This window comes from Oncorhynchus masou, chromosome 7 (genome assembly GCF_036934945.1).
Source record: "Oncorhynchus masou masou isolate Uvic2021 chromosome 7, UVic_Omas_1.1, whole genome shotgun sequence".
Lineage (NCBI taxonomy): Eukaryota > Metazoa > Chordata > Actinopteri > Salmoniformes > Salmonidae > Oncorhynchus > Oncorhynchus masou.
The window spans coordinates 19,975,725-19,998,437 of record NC_088218.1 but is presented as its reverse complement, the minus strand read 5'-3'; the positions used below and the strand labels follow the sequence as shown (position 1 = coordinate 19,998,437).

General features: G+C 45.5%; 2 protein-coding genes across 13 annotated transcripts; both read left to right on the top strand.

The window, feature by feature from the left end:
• The first annotated feature begins 7,667 nt into the window (after positions 1 to 7,667).
• On the top strand, positions 7,668 to 19,567 carry LOC135543480 (ras-related protein Rab-9A-like). Of its 12 annotated transcripts, none has more exons than XM_064970772.1 (4): positions 9,782 to 9,894; positions 15,977 to 16,096; positions 17,961 to 17,998; positions 18,562 to 19,567. In XM_064970772.1, exon 4 carries the CDS (start codon positions 18,637 to 18,639, stop codon positions 19,240 to 19,242), a length of 606 nt encoding a protein of 201 aa, XP_064826844.1. In that variant the 5' UTR covers positions 9,782 to 9,894; positions 15,977 to 16,096; positions 17,961 to 17,998; positions 18,562 to 18,636; the 3' UTR covers positions 19,243 to 19,567. The 12 variants fall into 12 exon arrangements, with proteins under 12 accessions (XP_064826851.1, XP_064826847.1, XP_064826842.1 ...); XM_064970767.1 differs by having other exon boundaries at positions 18,558 to 19,567; XM_064970771.1 differs by having other exon boundaries at positions 18,495 to 19,567.
• On the top strand, positions 9,938 to 12,023 carry LOC135543482 (transcription elongation factor A N-terminal and central domain-containing protein-like). The gene has a single exon (XM_064970780.1). It carries the CDS (start codon positions 11,151 to 11,153, stop codon positions 11,424 to 11,426), a length of 276 nt encoding a protein of 91 aa, XP_064826852.1. The 5' UTR covers positions 9,938 to 11,150; the 3' UTR covers positions 11,427 to 12,023.
• Positions 19,568 to 22,713: the final 3,146 nt, after the last annotated feature.

Below are 22,713 nucleotides of genomic sequence, written 5' to 3'. Positions count from 1 at the left end.
AGATCTGCCAGTCAACCAGACTCTTCCAGATCTGCTAGTCAGCCAGGATCCGCCAGTCAGCCAGGATCTGCCAGATCTGCTAGTCAGCCAGGATCCTCCAGTCGGCCAGGATCTGCCAGATCTGCCTGTCAGCCAGGATCCGCCAGTCAGCCAGGATCCGCCAGTCAGCCAGGATCTGCCAGATCTGCTAGTCAGCCAGGATCCGCCAGTCGGCCAGGATCCGCCAGTCAGCCAGGATCTGCCAGTCGGCCAGGATCTGCCAGTCAGCCAGGATCCGCCAGTCAGCCAGGATCTGCCGGATTCAACTTCCTGGCTGGGCTTCATCTCAGTACTGGGCTGCCTCTCAGTACTGGGCTGCCTCTCAGTGCTGGGCTGCCTCTCAGTGCTGGGCTGCCCCTCAGTCCCGAGCTGCCCCTCAGTCCCGAGCTGCCCCTCAGTCCCGAGCTGTCCCTCAGTCCCGAGCTGCCTCAGTCCCGAGCTGCCCCTCAGTCACGAGCTGCCCCTCAGTCACGAGCTGCTCCTTTGTTATGTAGGGTTCTGGGTGAGGACTATTCGGCCATGGTCGGCGGTTAGGGTGGATTATCCATGGACGCGAAGGGGAGGAACAATGACAATTATGAAGTGGGGTCCACGTCCGGAGCCGGAACCGCCACCATGGACAGACGCCCACCCGGACCCTCCCTATGGTTTTGAGGTGCGTTCGGGAGTCCGCACCTTAGGGGGGGGTTCTGTCACGCCTTGGTCTTAGTATTGTGTGTTTTAGTTTATTAGTTAGTCAGACCAGGGTGTGACATGGGGTTATTATGTATTGTATTTCCGTATTGGGGTTTGTAGTGTTTGGGTTGGTAGTTGATTAGGGGTGTGTGTGTGTGCTTATTAGGTTGGCTGCCTGAGGCGGTTCTCAATCAGAGTCAGGTGCTTCTCGTTGTCGCTGATTGGGAACCATATTTAGGTAGCCTGATTTCGCTTTGCATTTCGTGGGTGAATGTTCCTGTCTCTGTGTAGGTAGCACCAGTCAGGCTGTATTAGGTTTCGTTCTGTTTGTTGTTTTCTTGTATTTATTTAGTTATTCGTGTATAGTTCGTTCGTTTTGTCTTTATAATAAACATGAGTAACTTACACGCTGCATTTCGGTCCGACTCTCCTTCAACAACTAAAGAACGCCGTTACATTCTGATCTATTCCGCCGCGCATGTGTCTCTGGTGCGCAGGGTACTTGGGCGACTGTTGGAGCATGACCTGTACGTCAAGGCCAAGAAATGTGTGTTCTCCAAACAAGCCGTTTCTTTCCTGGGGTATCGCATTTCCACATCTGGGGTGGTGATGGAGTGTGACCGCATTGTGGCTGTGTGTAATTGACCGACTCCGACCACGGTAAAGGAGGTGAAGCGTTTTTTTAGGGTTTGCCAATTACTACCGGAAGTTTGGGCAGGTGGCTGCCCCCATTACCTCACTGCTGAAGAGGGGTCCGGTGTGTTTGTGGTGGTCGGCAGATGCGGACAGGGCTTTTGGTCGCCCGAAGGCGTTGTTTACCGATGCTCCGGTTTTGGTGCATATGGACCCCTCTTTGGCATTCATAGTGGAGGTGGACGCGTCCGAGGCTGGTGTTGGAGCCGTGCTATCACAGCGCTCGGGCACGCCCCTGAAGCTTTACGAGGAAGCTCAGTCCGGTGGAGCGAAACTATGATGTGGGGGACCGCGAGTTGCAGGATGTGGTAAAAGCTCTGAAGGTGTAGAGACATTGGCTTGAGGGGGCGCAACACTCTTTTCTCATCTAGACTGACCACTGTAATCTGGAGTACATCCGGGCGGCGCGGAGACTGAATCCTTGTCAGGCAAGGTGGGTGATATTTTTCACCAGATTTCGTTTCACCATCTCTTATAGACCAGGTTCCCGTAACGCTAAGGCCGACGCATTGTCCCATCTCTACGATACCGAGGAGCGGTCCATCGATCCCACCCCCAAACCTCCGGCCTCTTGTCAGGTGGCACCAGTGGTATGGGAGTTGGACGTGGACAATGAGAGGTTGTCATGGTTAGAACCCACGCCACCTCAGTGTCCAGCTGGTTGGAGGTACGGCCCACTTGGTGTTTGCGATAGATTGATCAGGTGGGCCCACACGCTACCCTCCTCTGGTCATCCAGGGATCGATAGTACTGGTGGCCCACCTTGACCAAGGACGTGAGGGTTTATGTTTCCTCCTGTTCGGTGTGCGCCCAGTGTAAGGCCCCTAGACACCTGCCTGGAGGGAAGTTACAGCCCCTCCCCGTTCCACAGCGGCCGTGGTCACACCTGTCGGTGGACTTCCTCACCGATCTTCCTCCGTCACAGGGGAACACTACGATCCTGGTCGTTGTGGATTGGTTTTCTAAGTCCTGCCGTCTCCTCCCTTTGCCCGGTCTCCCTACGGCCCTACGGACTGCGGATGCCCTGTTTACACACGTCTTCTGGCACTACGGGGTGCCTGAGGAAAGTTCACGTCCAGGGTCTGGAGAGCGTTCATGGAACGTCTGGGGGTCTCGGTCAGCCTCACCTCAGGTGGAGAGAGTGAACCAGGATGTGGGCAGGTTTCTGCCGTCGTATTGCCAGGACCGGCCAGGAGAGTGGGCGAGGTTTGTCCAATGGGCCGAGATGGCTCAAAATTCACTCCGCCACTCCTCCGAGGACCTGTCGCCATTTCAGTGTGTGTTGGGCTATCAGCCGGTCCTGGTACCGTGGCATCAGAGCCAGACCGAGGCTCCTGCGGTGGAGGAATGGGTGCAGCGCCTGGAGAGCCGTCCAGGAATCTCTGAAACGGGTCTGTGGGCGGCAGAAGGAGAGCGCTTTCTGCCACCGCAGTGAGGCCTCCGTGTTCGCACCGGGGGACCGGGTCTGGCTCTCGACCTGAAACTTGCCCCTCCGCCTGCCCTGCCGGAAGCTGGACCTGCGGTTTGTGGGGCCATTTAAAGTCCTTAGGAGAATAAACCAGGTGTGTTATAGTTTACAGCTCCCCCTTACTATCGTATTAACCCCTCGTTTCATGTGTCTCTCCTCAGGCCGGTGGTAGCAGGTCCACTGCAGGACGTTGAGGTGCAGGAGGTCCCTCCGCCCCCTCTGGACATCGTGGGGGCCCTGCGTACACTGTATGTTCCATCCTGGACTCTAGGCGTCGGGTGAGGGGCCTGCAGTACCTCGTGGATTGGGAGGGGTACGGTCCAGAGGAGAGGTGCTGGGTGCCTTTGGGGGACATCTTGGACCCATCTCTGCTCGGTGAGTTCCACCGCCTCCATCCAGATCACCCTGCGCCTCGCCCTCCGGGTCATCCTCGAGGCCGGCGTCGGCTCTCCCTGTTCGAGCGGCGCTCGGCGGTCGTCGTCGCTGGTCTACTTGCTGCCACCGATCCCTTTTCTTTTTCATTTGGTTTTGTCTGTCTTGTTGTTCGTGTAGCTGTCATTTGTTTGGGTTGCGTTCTGTTGAACACGTGTTTGTTTTCGGGACTACATTCCTGTTGTTTTGTGACTACTGTTGTGGTCCTGTTCCTGTTCTTTGGACTTGTAAATAAAACATCCTTTCTTGCAATTCACTCTCTCCTGCGCCTGACTCCACACCCACCTCCCCTATGGAGAACTTGACAATCCCAAACCATCTCAATTGGTTTGAGGTTGGGTGATTGTGATGCCAGGTTATCACTCCCCTTCTTTGCCAAATAGCCCTTACACAGCCTGGAGGTGTATTGGGTCAATATCCTGTTGAAAAACAAATTATAGTCCCACTAAGCTAGTGGTTAGGTAGTGGTTAGGTACTTGGGCCAGTAACAGGAAGGTTGCTGGATCGAATCCCAAAATCTGTTGTTCAGCCCCTGAGCAATGCAGTTAACCCACTGTTCCCCAGGAGCTGAAGACATGGATGTAATTTAAGGCAGCCCCCACACCTCTCTGATTTAGAGGGGTTGGGTTAAATGCAGAAGACACATTTCCGTTGAATATATTCAGTTGGACAACTGACTAGGTATACCCCCTCAACCATGAAGGCCTCCTCTGTACAGTTGATGTTGAGATGTGTCTGTTACTTGAACTCTATGAAGCATTTATTTGGGCTGCAATTTCTGAGGCTGGTAACTAATTAACTTATCCCCTGCAGCAGAGGTAACTCTGGGTCTTCCTTTCCTGTGGTGGTCCTCATGAGACCCAGCTCCATCATAGCACTTGATAGTTTTTGTGACTACAATTGAAGAAACTTTCAAAGTTCTCGACATTTTCCGGATTGACTGACCTTCATGTCTTAAAGAAATGATGGAATGTCGTTTCTCTTTGCTTATTTGAGCTGTTCTTGACATAATATGGATGTGGTATTTTAACAAATAGGGCTATCTTCTGTATACCCACCCCTACTTTGTCACTACACAACTGATTGGCTCAAACGCATTAATTGCACAAATTAACTTTTAACAAGGCACACCTGTTATTTGAAATGCATTCCAGGTGACTACTTCATAAATCTGGTTGAGAGAATGCCAAGTGTGTGTAAAGCTGTCATCAAGGCAAAGGGTGGTTACTTTGAAGAATCTCAAAAAATATATATATATATTTTGATTTGTTTAACACTTTTTTGGTTACTACATGATTCCATATGTGTTATTTCATAGTTTTGATGTCTTCACTATTATTCTACAATGTAAAAAATAGTACAAAAAAAAAAAACTTAAATGAGTAGGTGTGTCCAAACTTTTGACTGATACCTTTCAATCTGTATGTTCTACAGTCATCATATACAGCTTCATGCATCTAATGCTTACAGCTCCTACAGTATAAACATTTTGTAACACTTTTATGTGTGCAAATTCTGATATGTTCAAGTACACTGCCCAACAAAGGTATTTGAAGTCCAACCCCCCCCCCCCCCTGTTACTCATACCTCATACTATATGAATATATAATATAAAATGTGCTTGCATTCTAAAGTGACTGTAAGTAACGGGCCAATGCAAACCATAATACACCAACCTTGTTACTTGTAGTGGAATAGTCTATGACACACAGGGTGTGACCGTACAAAACAAAGTGCCACTGTCAGACCTCTTATCAGACCTTGGTTATCACAACTGTGTACACACATTCATATACGTAAATGTGTTACCACAACTGATAAAGGTCCTATGTCACTGGACTTTCTGTTCTCTTCAAGTTAGGAGAAGTGAAAGTTGTGTAGTAAGAGTAGGTAGCATAACGGTTCACAGCGTTGAGCCAGTAATCGAAAGGTCACTGGTTCAAATCCCAGTCACCTAGGTGAAAAAAATCTGTTGATGTGCCCTTGAGCAAGGCACTTACCCTAATGGCTCCTATAAGAGTGTTTGTTATTTGACTTGAGTGTGGGAAAAGTATTTTGCAACAGTAGACTGTGTGTTTGTTGAAACAATAAGGGTGCCTGTGGTCTCACTATGGTTGGAGTATGCAAAATAAACAGACACCTGATACACACACAGTACCAGACAGATTCCCCCCTAAAGCATTTCATTCATACCACATCACAGTGAAAATGAATCAACCGTAAACCTCCGGATACATCATATGACGAGCATTGGAAACATTACCTTTCTTTTTGTACGATTTTATATATATTTTTCCAAACAATACAAAACAAACACATGCAAACAACAGCACACAGACGCACACAAACATCAACGACATCACCCCCATCTCCACACGGTCTACATGGTCTAAACTGCACCATTTTGTTTCTCTCTGACGCCCAACATTTAGATAATAAAGCATTTGACCTTTCCATTTTATTAACGATAAAGGATGTGGTTGATTTCCAATTTTAAAGTATACGTTTTTTTCAAGATGATTAACGAGAAAAGTATTATCCAACCCATCAGTCATAGGAGGCATTACTAACTTCCTTTGCATGCCCTTTTTGGATATCTCTAAGCATTGTGGGAGGATGTGGGCGATTGTGTCTATAAGGACTCTGGGGGTCTGCGGCTTCCCGTGAGACCAATCATCTCTCCGATGGGAGTTCATGGGAAAACAATGTGATGAGTCACCACAGTGGCAAATCGTAAATACACTGTACAGCCGATCGGATGGACATATGTTAAAAACCACAGCAGTGGCTGAGCAGGAACATCATCAACATTTTCCTTCCCAGAAAATACCTTACTGTGATCGGAGGCCTACGGTGAGCAGGATGGATCAAAATACATAATTCAAACAATGTGAGAGTGGCAGAGATCCATACTTTCGATACTAAGTGTAATCATTCACATTCACTTAACAATGGAAAGGCAGTAAGCACCTGTATGTATGCATTCAGTCAAGGGAGTAATGGAATATGTTAATCAATTGTGCAGCGCATTTGAAATGAGTCATACTTTCACCCAGATTTCCCATGGACTGTTTCGATATCGTCTTCTGAATTATGAACCATGCTGTAGAGCAGGCATACTAAACTCTTACACTACGAGGTCCAGAGCCTGCTGGTTTTTTGCACACACCTATTGTCAGTCCCTGATTAGAAGAGGAACAATGAAACAATGCAGTGGAACTGGCTTTGAGGTCCAGAGTTGAGTTTGAAGGCTGTAGAGCCTCAATACAACATAACACAAGCGGAAAGCAGACACAGTAGGGGGGGGGGGGAACAAAACACAACACACTGTACCTGTTAACAACAAGTAGGATAGGAGACATCTCTTCTCAGCTATTTCTAGATTAAAAACAATAACGTCTCTTATCACACCGACTGAAACATCCCCCCACCTCAGACATAACAGGGAGGGGGGGGCAAACATACAGTAACAGATAGGCGGTCCAATAGTATCCTGAGGTGATGTACTAGTGTCTCGTGAGACTCTTTGTTAGCAAACACACAGATGCGTAGAGTTCAGGCTCGGCGAGCAGGGGTGAATCCCTTGTGGGATAACAAAATCTGTCACACACACTAACCCACCCCCTCCCCATCCCTGTTGTCTGTCTGCTCTCAAGGTCACTGTGCGTGCGTTTGTGCGCGTGTGTGTGTGTGTTGGCCGGAACAGTCAGCCTCCCCCTCCCTTCCTGTACACTGTGTTGTCTGCAATACTGACTGAATCCATCTCTCCAGTTTCCCCTAACAGACTGATGCAGAGATGATGCAGTTATAGCACTGCTGTAAGTGAGTCTAAAGTGAACTGGCTTAACAGACATCGTGACACATTCAACATAGATACAATCCTTTCACTAAATGTGATTAACAAATAACATAAATCCTTTTCAGAATAGGTTGCATTTTTTTTAAAGAATGACTACTGTCAGAGTACTTGAGCAAGCTGGCAGCAGGGAGAAAATGAAGCATTTGTGGGAGGTACCTTGGTGCAGGCAATGGTAATATTTGGGTGTAAGAGATGGGGGCTTGGGAACTGGCCACATTCCTTTTCTACCTGCTCATTCTGTATGAGAATCTTCATGCTTTAAAACAAGTTCCCTCCTTATGAGGTGTCAAGCAGAGACGTTGGATGTGGTTGTGTGTGCACATTTGTGTGATGGAGGAGGAGACAATGTGACAAAGCACATTACGCCATCATGTCTATCTGATACAATCATAAGGCAGAGAGCGCCTCCTTGTGGCCATAACATATCTGCGCATCATTATCATCATCATTACCAGCTGGTAAAATTCCATTCCCTCGTACAAGGAACGCACGAGTGCAGGGAGGACGGACTGCGGCAGCGGGCCAAGCAAATGATTCAATAAGATACAAAGGAGCCTGGTGCGGGTTTTTAGAAAGTCCAATCATTCCTGGTTGCAGTTCGATCAGCACACTGGGGCCAGTCGATGTTGTGGTAGGCCTACAGCTGGTTTTGCCCTTGACTAATCAACAGACCAAGCTGACTCCACCCAACTCCTTCCCCATACTGTAGCATGATAAGGGTGAGTTTAACGTGTTCTGAGAATTCCGTTTTATTCCCCACTGATCCTTTGTATTAAAAAAGAAAGAAAAAGTATTCATACACATAACATCTGTATACCTGCTGTAAACAGTACATAGGAGGCCTAAACATATGAGTGGCAAGATTTTGTGAGAACATTGAGTATTGTAACTATCACCTGCATGTAGGCTTTCAGAGAACGTGAAACTCTCCCTTAGTTTATTGAAAAGGTCACCTTGTATTCATAAAATTACAAAATAGAGCTAAATCCCCACAACACAAGGGCTCACTATATCAATTACAGGTTCCCAATACCTTTACTCTGCTTACCTTCTATGACCAATGATTCCCAAATTTTGGGCCCCAGGACCGAGTTTGGGAATCCCTGCTCAAGAGCATAAAGGCATGAATATAAAAAATCTATTTCTCTTCAATGCTAACCATGTCATGGAAAAGCAATGCCAAAGGTTGAAGTCAGTGTGTGTGTGTGTCCCTCCCCCCATTTATTTTACTATTGTCGTTTTTGTTCTTTTACATTTAAAAAAAAGTCAGTAGTTCCATACAAACCATTCTCTGTTAATGGACTAAGCGCATTAGTAGCCTAGGTAATTTGCACCATTAAACACACTACCCATTCAATAATAAAGGTTAAATCAAATCAAATCAATACAAATTATAACACATGAATAATATAATGTATGCCACATTCAGAGTCATTGTGTGTTAAACTTGATCCTGGTTGACTGTACAGGTTTACTGTACGATGCCACACCTTAGCAATGCCTACTGCTTTAACTATAGACCTACCAGTATGTGGCTGCCAATATTAATGCAACACAAACATTTGCCTATCTTCTTTATGTCATACCAAACAGGGAATAGCTCAAACCCCATTCATCTAACACCTGTCGCGTTGCAAACCGTTAGCTTTGAAAGTTCTTAAGCGAGAGAAGGGGAAAAGATCCTCATGCCTATTCTACTTGAACCGTTCTACTATTTGCCTGGCGGCCAACTTGCTAGCCACAATTTGACATCCCAGATGTCATGTGCCCATTTCCACAGTTCTCTCTCAACTTTCTAACTTTATTACATAACATAAAGTTATTTAATTTCACAACTGACAGACTTGCCTCATCTTGCTTGTAATACTTCCTTTTCTTAGCTTTCGTTCATTGGCCGCATTGCAGAAAAAGTAACTGGTTTCAGCACTGTTGCTTGAGAGAATTCTCCAACGTGTAATCTACTCTCCACAAACAACTCCACAACAAACACTTATAGCTGACCAAGGTGTGACCTCAAAACAATACTTTAAAACAATGTGATATGGGTAGATATGGCTTTATTTATAGAATATGAATTATTATTATGTATTTTCTACCTAATACGTTTTTCAACCTTGCCTACAATATATTTAATATAATGGAAATGTAAACAAACATGGCAAAAAGTCACATGGACATATTACGATCAAAGATTTTTTATTATATTGACAAGATAGTCGAGTGAACGCTCGAACAATGGAAATACTTTTCCTCAAAGATGGAAGCAGGCGGGAGGAGTCACGATCAGGTGGGACCAATCTAGCCAATGAGAGGGCAGATTCACGCGTGTGAACAACAGGGATAACTCTGATATAAAATCGTTGTTTTTTTAAAGAAATTCCATGTGCGTCCGCTTGTATCAATATATTCGTAACAAAATAACAATTACGAAACTTATATTTGATCAATTAAGATTCACATAGCAAATGATATATTAATTATTTTGTTTTAGCAAATTCAACACTCTCATTGACCTCCATACAAAAATGTTTCACTTCATGTCTTATTTTCTTGGACATATTCTGGGCGGAGTAAACCTTCTCGCTTAGCCTCTTCCTTCCTGTTACAATATTGCAACAAGTAACAGTTGGACACGGCCTGGCTGAACGGCGCCCTCTTTCAGAAATCTGGTTTGGAAAACAGAACAAATGGCGGTTGACAGCTCGAGAACTGCTATTCGATTCGAGTGGTAGGCTGTGCTGTAATTTTCGAACCGAAAAGGGGTATGAATAACGTTTGGGGCTTTTAAAATTATATTTGATGTGATAGAATTTAGCCAACACATTGCATCAAAGCTTCCGTTTCCCAACATACATTTTAGTGTAGCCTGTCCTGAAGTGCATTAGCTGCATTTTAGAATGTGGTTTCAAAATTCTGTACAAATGTGTCTGCCACACTTCAAAGCATTGCATAAAAAATGTATTAACTGCATAAATGTTTGCAGGCCCAATTGTTTCCAATGCCAATATCAAACAAAATGTCATGGCCCTACAAAAGCTGTAGCCTAAATTGCATTTACATATCAGTCTTTCTCCGGCCAGTCTCTAAGAATATGACCACCATACCATGGACACACAACGGATCACTCATCATGCTCTCCAAATGGACACATTTAACAGGGAAGGTAACTATGGCAACATTATGCCTCTCCTGACCGCCCTTGATAATGCCTGTGTGACTTGTGAGCAGCTGCAAGGCACAGATATCGTCAGGGTCCTTTACAGACTCCTCAATACCTGCTCAGACCATTCAGTGAAAGAAAACTGCCAAGCACCTGTTGTCAAAATAGAAGAAACTCTACAGCCACCCCTAGCACTTCTGAAAGGAGATGGGAAGCAAAGAAGAATTCACTGTCGTTGGAGAGAGTATGCTGGCTGATAAAGCGTGTCTGGCAGGCAGAGGGGGCCTAGCTGCTGGTGATGCTAGTAAACCAGTGGAGTTGGGTGCGTCTTGTGAACATGTGGTTTTCCATACTGGGTCCGAGGACAGAACACTCACAAATGGGACCAAGTGTGGGAGAGCTAAGGGAGAATGGGTGACATCATGGCAGGCAGCTGGTGATTTGTCAATTTTGCCCACCCTCTCAAAGCAGTCAGAAACTCCTGCCACCACTTCCCTGGGTAACCCTCCCCCTGTAAGGATTCCTCTGAGTTGGCTTTGAGGACAAAGTGCATCCAGCTCCTCCTTGGTGCCCTCAATCCAGAAACTTCCAAGGAGGCAGAGGGGAGTAGGACTGCAGAGGGGAGGAGGACTGCACATCCACCTCTATGACGCGGATGTGCAGCCCGCGTCTTAGAGGTGCACATCAATGCACTGCACCGTGCAAACGAGACCAAATACAAGGCCTGCATCAGGGGTAAGGTGGCCAACGTAATGAACCCCAAAAACGGCCACCTTCGGTGTGGTTTCCTGGGTGGCAGCCTGGGGCCCTAAGTCTTCGCCGGGATGTCTGTGGAGGAGATGGCCAATGAGGAGCTCCAGTGGCTAAGGGAGGAGTACTCGTCGCGGGGGGTGAGCGAGATGCAGCTCCACCAGGACCTGGAGGGGACACCCACCCAGAAGCTGCGGTGCGAGGGGTCGGACTGCAGGGTGACGCGGGTGTCCCGAGGCACGCTGTTTCTGCCGGCGTGGTTTCACCAGGCCACTGCAGACCAGGATGCCATGACCTTTGTGACCTGTAGCAGGTGTGGGGAGCAGTGGTACCACAGCGGCTGGGTGTAAAATGCTTGCTTTGTTTTTGTCGAGATCCTGCTGATACGTCTTCACCCTATCAAACTGAATAATGTCATGTTTTAATGACAGAAATTAAGAATTACATTTAAATCAAATCAAATTGTATTTGTCACATACACATGGTTAGCAGATGTTAATGCGAGTGTAGCGAAATGCTTGTGCTTCTAGTTCCGACAATGCAGTAATAACCAACAAGTAATCTAACTAACAATTCCAAAACTACTGTCTTATACACACAAGTGTAAAGGGATAAAGAATATGTACATAAAGATATATGAATGAGTGATGGTACAGAGCAGCATAGGCAAGATACAGTAGATGGTATCGAGTACAGTATATACATATGAGATGAGTATGTAAACAAAGTGGCATAGTTAAAGTGGCCAGTGATACATGTATTACATAAAAATGCAGTAGGTGATATAGAGTACAGTATATACGTATACATATGAGATTAATAATGTAGGGTATGTAAACATTATATTAGGTAGCATTGTTTAAAGTGGCTAGTGATATATTTTACATCATTTCCCATCAATTCCCATTATTAAAGTGGCTGGAGTTGAGTCAGTGTGTTGGCAGCAGCCACTCAATGTTAGTGGTGGCTGTTTAACAGTCTGATGGCCTTGAGATAGAAGCTGTTTTTCAGTCTCTCGGTCCCAGCTTTGATGCACCTGGACTGACCTCGCCTTCTGGATGATAGCGGGGTGAACAGGCAGTGGCTCGGGTGGTTGTTGTCCTTGATGATCTTTATGGCCTTCCTGTAACATCGGGTGGTGTAGGTGTCCTGGAGGGCAGGTAGTTTGCCCCCGGTGATGCGTTGTGTAGACCTCACTACCCTCTGGAGAGCCTTACGGTTGTGGGCAGAGCAGTTGCCGTACCAGGCGGTGATACAGTCCGCCAGGATGCTCTCGATTGTGCATCTGTAGAAGTTTGTGAGTGCTTTTGGTGACAAGCCAAATTTCTTCAGCCTCCTGAGGTTGAAGAGGCGCTGCTGCGCCTTCTTCACAATGCTGTCTGTGTGGGTGGACCAATTCAGTTTGTCTGTGATGTGTATGCCGAGGAACTTAAGACTTACTACCCTCTCCACTACTGTTCCATCGATGTGGATAGGGGGGTGTTCCCTCTGCTGTTTCCTGAAGTCCACAATCATCTCCTTAGTTTTGTTGACGTTGAGTGTGAGGTTATTTTCCTGACACCACACTCTGAGGGCCCTCACCTCCTCCCTGTAGGCCATCTCGTCGTTGTTGGTAATCAAGCCTACCACTGTTGTGTCGTCCGCAAACTTGATGATTGAGTTGGTGGCGTGTGTGGCCACGCAGTGGTGGGTGAACAGGGAGTACAGGAGAGGGCTCAGAGCTCACCCTTGTGGGGCCCCAGTGTTGAGGATTAGCGGGGTGGAGATGTTGTTGCCTACCCTCGCCACCTGGGGGCGGCCCGTCAGGAAGTCCAGTACCCAGTTGCACAGGGCGGGGTCGAGACCCAGGGTCTCGAGCTTGATGACGAGCTTGGAGGGTACTATGGTGTTAAATGCCGAGCTGTAGTCGATGAACAGCATTCTCACATAGGTATTCCTCTTGTCCAGATGGGTTAGGGCAGTGTGCAGTGTGGTTGAGATTGCATCGTCTGTGGACCTATTTGGGTGGTAAACAAATTGGAGTGGGTCTAGGGTGTCAGGTAGGGTGGAGGTGATATGGTCCTTGACTAGTCTCTCAAAGCACTACATGATGACGGAAGTGAGTGCTACAGGGCGATAGTCGTTTAGCTCAGTTACCTTAGCTTTCTTGGGAACATGAACAATGGTCGCCCTCTTGAAGCATGTGGGAACAGCAGACTGGGATAGGGATTGATTGAATATGTCCGTAAACACACCAGCCAGCTGGTCTGCGCATGCTCTGAGGACGCGGCTGGGGATGCCGTCTGGGCCTGCAGCCTTGTGAGGGTTAACACGTTTAAATGTTTTACTCACCTCGGCTGCAGTCAAGGAGAGTCCGCATGTTTTCATTGCAGGCCGTGTCAGTGGCACTGTATTGTCCTCAAAGCGGGCAAAAAAAGTTATTTAGTCTGCCTGGGAGCTAGACATCCTGGTCCATGACTGGGCTGGTTTTCTTTTTGTAATCCGTGATTGACTGTAGACCCTGCCACATACCTCTTGTGTCTGAGCCGTTGAATTGAGATTCTACTTTGTCTCTATACTGATGCTTAGCTTGTTTGATTGCCTTGCGCAGGGAATAGCTACACTGTTTGTATTCGGTCATGTTTCCGGTCACCTTGCCCTGATTTAAAGCAGTGGTTCCCGCTTTCAGTTTCACGTGAATGCTGCCATCAATCCACGGTTTCTGGTTTGGGAATGTTTTAATCATTGCTATGGGAACGACATCTTCAACGCACGTTCTAATGAACTCGCACACCAAATCAGCGTATTCGTCAATGTTGTCTGAAGCAATACGAAACATATCCCAGTCCACGTGATGGAAGCAGTCTTGGAGTGTGGAATCGGATTGGTCGGACCAGCGTTGGACAGACCTCAGTGTGGGAGCATCTTGTTTTAGTTTCTGTCTGTAGGCATGGATCAACAAAATGGAGTCGTGGTCAGCTTTTCCGAAACACATGATGTGTTGTATGCATTACATTGTCATTAATATATCCCATTTAGCAGACGCTTTTGTCCAAAGCGACTTACAAGTCGGCTGGGGCCACTACTTTTACATATGGGTGGCCCCAGCGGGAATCGAACCCACGACGCTTGGCGTTGCAAGCGCCATGCTCTACCAACTGAGCCACACAGTCATTAAACTTGCTGCGCTACATACTGTAATACAAAAATGTTTCTCTTTCTTTTACAATTTCTTTCTCATTTGCCATTAATAGGTACCGTGTGTTTAGCATGGGGTCTGTCTGTGTGTGAGAACACAAGATGTAGTCCCTATGTTGACATTTCTGTTGAGCTGCAGAGTAAGACCCATGTGGCCTTCCTGTGGTCATGTGACCCTGTGAGCAACACAAGGAGCATGTGACCCATTAATCAGCCCAAGATACAGCTCCGGCAGGGTCATGTCTAGAAGGGATACAGCTTATGTCAAATTAATGTCAAAAGTAGATTTGTATTTCATTTTAGCTAACCATTTTCCGAACCTTAACCTAATTATCCTAACCTGCTGCGTAAGTTCTCGTAACCTGCTACGATCTCAATTTTACAGTATGTGTGTACTGTGCATGGTGGTACTGGTGGTACATACACACCTTCACAATCATTCACATTCACACTGTTTAATACATTGTGTGTGCAGGCTTTTCTGCCCACTCCCACACTGATAATATTTCAATAGATAAATGTTATCAAGTGGAAAGTCCACATTCTCCTATCTTTCAAAGAGCACACTATTGCTGATACTGTACATTGAGGTACAGCAGAATACAATGTAGGGGAGAGTGGGATAAGTTTGAGCCAAAGGGGTAAGTTGAGCCACCCTTGTTTCTATGGAAACCATACACACAATGTATATTTTTACCAAATATTTAGGACGAGGTCATCATTTCATGGAGTCTGTTAAGGATGAAACCACATGGAAAAAGTGGTAAGCAAGTTATGTGCAAGAAAATGATTTTCACCAAGTCATATGACTTTGTGTTAGAGGTTTCATGATGCTTGTATCTAAACCAAAGTAGATAATTTTACGATTGTTCTATACATCATTTGGGGTCAATATGAGGTCCTACACCTAGCATGAAATTGCATCCTTGAAGCTGTGTGGGCTAAAATAGTCAAATGTTTGCCTTGGGGTAAGTTGAGCCAATCACAAGTTGAGCAAATTGAAGTGTTTTCTTCCCAGGCATAATGCAAGGCATTATCGCTTGGATATGAGATAGACCAGGCCCTGTTGTTATGTTAAAAGTGTTAAGGTGTTCGGCCTGCAATGTGAATTGTGTGGACATGGTTTTAAAAAGGTAGTGGTAATATTTCATTCAGTACAGACATTTGTAGGCGGCTTAATTTACCCTCTCCCGGGGCTCAACTTACCCCATACTACAATTTATCTTCTTAAAATCTGATTTTAAACCTAACCTTAACTACACCGCTAACGTTATGCCTAACCCTAACCTGAATTTTGACTTTTGAAGACAATTTTGACTTTGTGGTTGTGCTATCTAGTGGAAACCGTGTTCTTGTCACAATGGGGCTTGGCTATCCCTGACAAAGTGCAGCGTTTGAGTGATTGACTGTGTCATTGACTAAAAGATTGCTATAACATATGATGTAATTAGCTTTTAAAAAAACTACCCATTGTGTTGTAAGATCTGACATGTGTAAGCAACTCCTGGGCAGAGGAACGCGCCCATTGTATAGAATATTACAGTGACGTCATCACAATATTGCCAGAGATGTTTTGTATTGGCATTGCCATGGCCACATTCAAAAGCCATGACGCATCAGTGTTTAGAATGTCAATTTCCTGCTATACTTTCATATACTTTTTCACTAGTAAAATCACAATTACACACACAGTAATAGATTCCTTTATCCATTTTGCCCACAGTAGGCGTGACAAACGATCGGTCATATGAGCGTCAGTAGCGCCATGTTACCGGGAAACCTCGGCCGCTCGTGAGGATTTTGTAAAGGGATGGCACCGCCGAAGTACATTATAAACAGCAAGGTACAGTTGTAACCAAGTGATACTATTCGTAGTTAGATATTTCAGACTTTCACATTTAATGTTAACTACATATATATATATGTTTTCACCAATTAGCCTAGCCAGCTACATTAAGCCAGTTGATGTTTAAACTACGCGCATGATCTCAGACTACGTGGTTCATGGCAAGCGAGCATTTGGTGCTTTCGAGATAACTGGGAACTTAAACCACGAGTCGGTGATCTTCAGGTCGGAAAGTCGGAGCTCTAAAAAAGCTGCCCAAGTTTCCGAATTGTAATTTCGAGATGGATGACAGTTCAAAACTATATTTCCCAGTCAGAGCTCGTTTTTCCCCAGTTGTCTTGGACGCATTGAAGTCAAGGATGTCCGAGTTCAGAGTTGTTTTGAACGCGGAAAGTGATTTACCGTATATTCACTAGCAGTCTTTATTCCTAGTGTTTGTTTGTTATTTAGGCCATGGGAGTCCGCTATACTTATTCCATACGACAGTCTTGTTGTTTACCTGCTAATCAACCTACAGTACTACCAAAGCAAGTTTGTTTCAAATAGCCTATAGCTATAGCCTACGTCCCTTTTCAGATCATCTTCGCGATGGATATGTGTTAACTTTTATTCAAGTGTGTCATCAAGCAAACATTCCAAGCTTCTGCGCATGTCCTATCCAACCAAGTTATCTGTTGGCTAGTGATGGATGTAATGCTGGGGATAGGACCAGATTGGCTTATTTTACAAATCAGTGGTAGGATGTTTTAGTAGGGCTCTCTGTTGAATAGATGGAGCATTACCATTTACCATAGTTAAAAAGAATACCATTGATTCCCGTGCTGATAATGCTCAAACAGTATATATATTTTTTCTAACTGAACAGTTGGCCTACTTCCCCTTTAAAATGTGTGTTTATGTGTGCCACAGCTGCAGAAAGGTAGCATTACAAAGGTGCAGTCAGTCAGTGTCCTCTCAGTCAAGATATATTCCGGCACATTAAATTCACTGTAGTTGGCTGAGGCGGCTAACAATAGTCAAAGTCTTCAACCAATTTGACTAACAGGATGTGCGTCTGTTACCTATGTCTCTGACCTACTTGGGTTGATTTGCCCATTTCACTACCCCTTTGGATGTTATTATATCATTATGGAAATGGATAGAGGGCTAGAGAAGATTTCTGAAGTTGTTAACTCCATTGACTAGAGGTCAGTGGTGCAAGTCATTTCAATTTAGTGGCACATTGTTTATCACAGAATTTGAGGAGCCTGCTGAACACTACCTCGAGACGAGACATTGATCGATTATGTAATGGAGAGGCATTGAGGGGGTGATAAGCTCATATTTCTCTACACATTCTAACCCCTTCATCACCAACCAGATAACAGTTGGAGCCCTGTTTAAAATTGTCACTCTGGAAGAAGGCTCAAACAGGTCTCACAGGGATGTTAGGAATTGGATGATAGGATTTTCTGTTTCTTCTCATAAAAACAAAAAACAAACTTGAAATATAATTCATAGAACTGCAAGTGGGTTGACCCACCTGGTCTCTTGGACTAATTTGGGTCTTTGTTTAAGGATAACATTCTTTACTTTCTCAGCTGTGTGGAACGTCGGTCATTGCTTAATAGCAGAAACATTGAACCCGTCAGTGTGTTCGTGTGTTACTGGATTAATAACCAAGGCCTACAACAACCTGGAATTGTAATACCCATGCCAGACATCCATTAGACTAATAGAGTTGAAATGAACAACATTCATTCTAATTACAGGAACTTAAAGGCCTCATTAAATGCACGTCATGGAATCCTTTGATATGTTCACGTAGTTCATCATCGTCATGGTATTAGTCTGACATCATGCCTTCTGTTTTTTCTAACAGGTGCTGAATTAGGCTATGGTTTGCCTTGATACGTAACGGTAAGAAATGGCATGTGTTGCAACAATTAAGAATGTATTACTGTAACTGTCTCTTGTGTCCTTACACAATGCATTCTATACTCAACTGTACTACTGTATTGTGGTAGGATAAACTAAGTTTTAGGCCTATCGTTGTCTAATTTACGATCGGCCAAACTCACCCCGCGTATTTAATGCAAAGTGTCTGCTCTGAAGCCGAGCTTTATGCATGCAAAACGGTCTCGTGGTGTGTGTGTGTGTGGCCTCTGGCAACAGCTTTGCTCATGTGATTCTCTAAGAGATGCTCATCTGATCATTGTCCATGTGACACATGCTGAGAATATTACAACTCCTACAACAGTTAATGTCGGGCAGGAAAATGCTACGTCTTCATTGGATAAGATATCAACTACTAGACTGTATAGCATTGTGACTGATTTGACTTTAGCTGACTACAGATGAGGTACTGCGTTCATATTGTTAATCTGTGCTTCTTAATCTCATTTTCTTTTCACAGACGGTTAACAGAGCAATCAATCAGTTGATTGATTAACCTGAATGACTGTCATCTATTTGTCAGGTAGCAGCAGCGCTTCCCAGACCATCTCCCCCCTAGCCAGCTACTCCACCAAACCTTCAGCCCAGGCCCAAGCCCAGCCATGACAGCCAAGTCGTCCCTGCTCAAGGTGATCCTCCTGGGGGATGGCGGCGTGGGCAAGTCCTCTCTCATGAACCGCTACGTCACCAACAAGTTTGACACGCATCTCTTCCACACCATTGGCGTGGAGTTCCTAAACAAGGAGCTGGAGGTGGACGGGCGCACCGTGACGCTCCAAATCTGGGACACGGCGGGCCAGGAGCGCTTCCGCTCGCTCCGGACACCTTTCTACCGTGGCTCCGACTGTTGTCTCCTAACCTTCAGCATGGATGACAACCAGAGCTTCCACAATCTCAACAACTGGAAGAAGGAATTTGCCTACTACGCTGATGTCAAGGAACCTGAGAAGTTCCCATTCGTGATCCTGGGTAATAAGTTGGATGTGCCAGAGAGGCAGGTTTCGGGCGAGGACGCCCGCCAGTGGTGCCGCGAGAACGGCGGCCACCCGTACTTTGAGACAAGCGCCAAGGACTCGACCAACGTGGTGGCGGCTTTTGAGGAGGCGGTGAGGAGGGTGCTGGCGCAGGAGGAAGGGGGGGAGCACCTCATCCCGACGGACACAATGGACCTGCACAGGAAGCCGCGCTCTGGCGCCTCCTGCTGCTGAGATGTAGGGGTGATTACCTTTATTTGACTCTTAAAGGCCCAATGAAGCTGTTTATCTCAATTTAAAATGGGCAAAAATTGATTTTTAGCAAAAAACTATTTCTCAAGCAAGAATATGGCTAAGACTGGGAAAACTAGCTGTTATTGGAAGAGGGGTTTGGAACTGTCTTTGTTATTGGTCTATTAACCAATCAACCGCATAGTGATGTCACCATGGAAAGCTGAAACTCCTGCCCATGCAAACCTGCTGATTATAATGTCCTGTGTAGATTGTATTTTCAACCACCAACTATCAGGAAATAAACTGATCACATTTTTTCACAGTTTTTACAGTGTTTGTTTAATCAGCTGTTATACAATATGAATTTTGACTGCACTGGGCCTTTTTAAAGAGACAGTAGGAGCTCATTTGAACTTCTACTGCCCAATTCTGGCCAACTTGGCTGTAACTTGTGAGTACTGATGATACCAACGGCCACTTGGTTCCAATTCTCCTTTTTTTAGCTGTGGTTAATGCATTCGTTCTGCTCTGTGCTCCTCCCTTGGTTTACACGACTGCATGTGCACGCGGACACTCAGACTGTTCATAACGTCATACACACCGACCTACTTGGGCTATATAAGTTTCATCATACACAGGAGTGTACATAGTTGGGCCTGCTATTTGACATTCCTTTGTGCTGGCGAGAGTGTGTGTGTGTGTTATCAGTGACCACTACGATCAAGAGATTACTTTGTCGTGCATTCCTCCTCCCAAGAGTTGCACTACTACTGTGCTGAAAGACACATCCAGTAATCAAGTAATGACTAAGTATTTACATTTTGGTCATAGCAGACGCTCTTATGCAGAGCAACTTACAGTAGTGAGTGCAGTACATTTAATGTACTTTTTCATACTGGTCCCCCATGGGAAACAAACCCACAACCCCGCAAGCGCCATGCTTGGGAAATATTACATTGTCATCCCATCTATTAAATGGGCTGAATGTGACAAATTAATATTGTTAATTGTTAAATCGTATTTTGAATTAACGTTAGTGGTGGTATTCAGTACACAGGCTAACTGAACGACAGTATGTGTTGGGGTAAAACCAGATGGTTCTGTCCAATCTCTATTGTACAAATGGAAAGAAGATTCCAGTCAAACCCAGTTCTCTGATTATAATCACTTGATGGGCGATGTGAATTCGAAGCCGTTCATTGGCTGGATCACGTGGTCTATAGTGCAGACCAACGTCTAATGGACTCCCATCAACATCCATAAGTATGTCCAGCATTCATAATGACTGTTAGAGCTTTAACATGTTTAATCTCATCCCATTTCCAGATCAACCGTCAAAAGCCTTTTTATAGCCATGTTAATGTGTGTTCAATAGGAATGTCAGCTCACTGAAGCATGTCGATTTTTATTTTTTTAATTTATTTTTTAGCTACAAAAACATTTAGCTTTAATTTATTTACAGTCACTCGTTATGCGAACTAGTGCACCCGAAGCCTCAGGATATAAGTGCATTAGCTAGCCTAACTGTTCTCGGAGAGTTTGGAAATGAATGGCTTCTTAATGTTAAGTTGCCTGGACCTGCACTAACCATTTAGGAATGGAGCAGCAAACCCACGGCCATAGTTTGTGATAAGTAGGCTATTAGCGGACTTGTGCTATCATGAGTTGTGTGTACTATAGCCCCAAGGAAACCAGTCGTGAATGCATACCAGCTGTTTCTACGTTTTGCTGTAAAACAAGACCAACCATGACATACCAAAAACTGTAAGCCTATTGTAGTTTTTATGTTAAAAAATAAATATACACTACTCAAAAAAATAAAGGGAACACTTAAACAACACAATGTAACTCCAAGTCAATCACACTTCTGTGAAATCAAACTGTCCACTTAGGGAGCAACACTGATTGACAATAAATTTCACATGCTGTTGTGCAAATGGAATAGACAACAGGTGGAAATTATAGGCAATTAGCAAGACACCCCCAATAAAGGAGTGGTTCTGCAGGTGGTGACCACAGACCACTTCTCAGTTCCTATGCTTCCTGGCTGATGTTTTGGTCACTTTTGAATGCTGGCAGTGCTTTTACTCTAGTGGTAGCATGAGACGGAGTCTACAACCCACACAAGTGGCTCAGGTTGTGCAGCTCATCCAGGATGGCACATCAATGCGAGCTGTGGCAAGAAGGTTTGCTGTGTCTATCAGCGTAGTGTCCAGAGCATGGAGGCGCTACCAGGAGACAGGCCAGTACATCAGGAGACGTGTAGGAGGCCGCAGGAGGGCAACAACCCAGCAGCAGGGCCGCTACCTCCGCCTTTGTGCAAGGAGGAGCACTGCCAGAGCCCTGCAAAATGACCTCCAGCAGGCCACAAATGTGCATGTGTTGCTCAAACGGTCAGAAACAGACTCCATGAGGGTAGATTGAGGGCCCGACGTCCACAGGTGGGGGTTGTGCTTACAGCCCAACACCGTGCAGGACTTTTGGCATTTGCTAGAGAACACCAAGATTGGCAAATTTGCCACTGGTGCCCTGTGCTCTTCACAGATGAAAGCAGGTTCACACTGAGCACGTGACAGAGTCTGGAGACGCCGTGGAGAACGTTCTGCTGCCTGCAATATCCTCCAGCATGACCGTTTTGGCGGTGGGTCAGTCATGGTGTGGGGTGGCATTTCTTTGGGGGGCCGAACACAGCCCTCCAAGTGCTCGCCAGAGGTAGCCTGACTGCCGTTAGGTAGCGAGATGAGATCCTCAGACCCCTTGTGAGACCATATGCTGGTACGGTTGGCCCTGGGTTCCTCCTAATGCAAGACAATGCTAGACCTCATATGGCTGGAGTATGTCAGCAGTTCCTGCAAGATGAAGGCATTGATGCTATGGACTGGCCCGCCCGTTCCCCAGACCTGAATCCAATTGAGCACATCTGGGACATCATGTCTCGCTCCATCCACCAACGCCACGTTGCACCACAGACTGTCCAGGAGTTGGGGGATGCTTTAGTCCAGGACTGGGAGGAGATCCCTCAGGAGACCATCCGCCACCTCGTCAGGAGCATGCCCAGGCGTTGTAGGGAGGTCATACAGGCAGGCACCTGGAGGCCACACACACTACTGAGCCTCATTTTGACTTGTTTTAAGGACATTACATCAAGGTTGGATCAGCATGTAGTGTGGTTTTCCACTTTAATTTTGAGTGTGACTCCAAATCCAGACCTCCTTGGGTTGATCAATTTGATTTCCATTGATTATTTTTGTGTGATTTTGTTGTCAGCACATTCAACTATGTAAAGAAAAAAGTATTTAATAAGAATATTTCATTCATTCAGATCTAGGATGTGTTATTTTAGTGTTCCCTTTATTTTTTTGAGCAATATTATTTATATATATATATATATATGTGTGTGTGTGTGTGTGTGTGTGTGTGTGTGTGTGTTGGTAATTTGACAAAAGACAGTGATGTCACCAGTATTCAAAT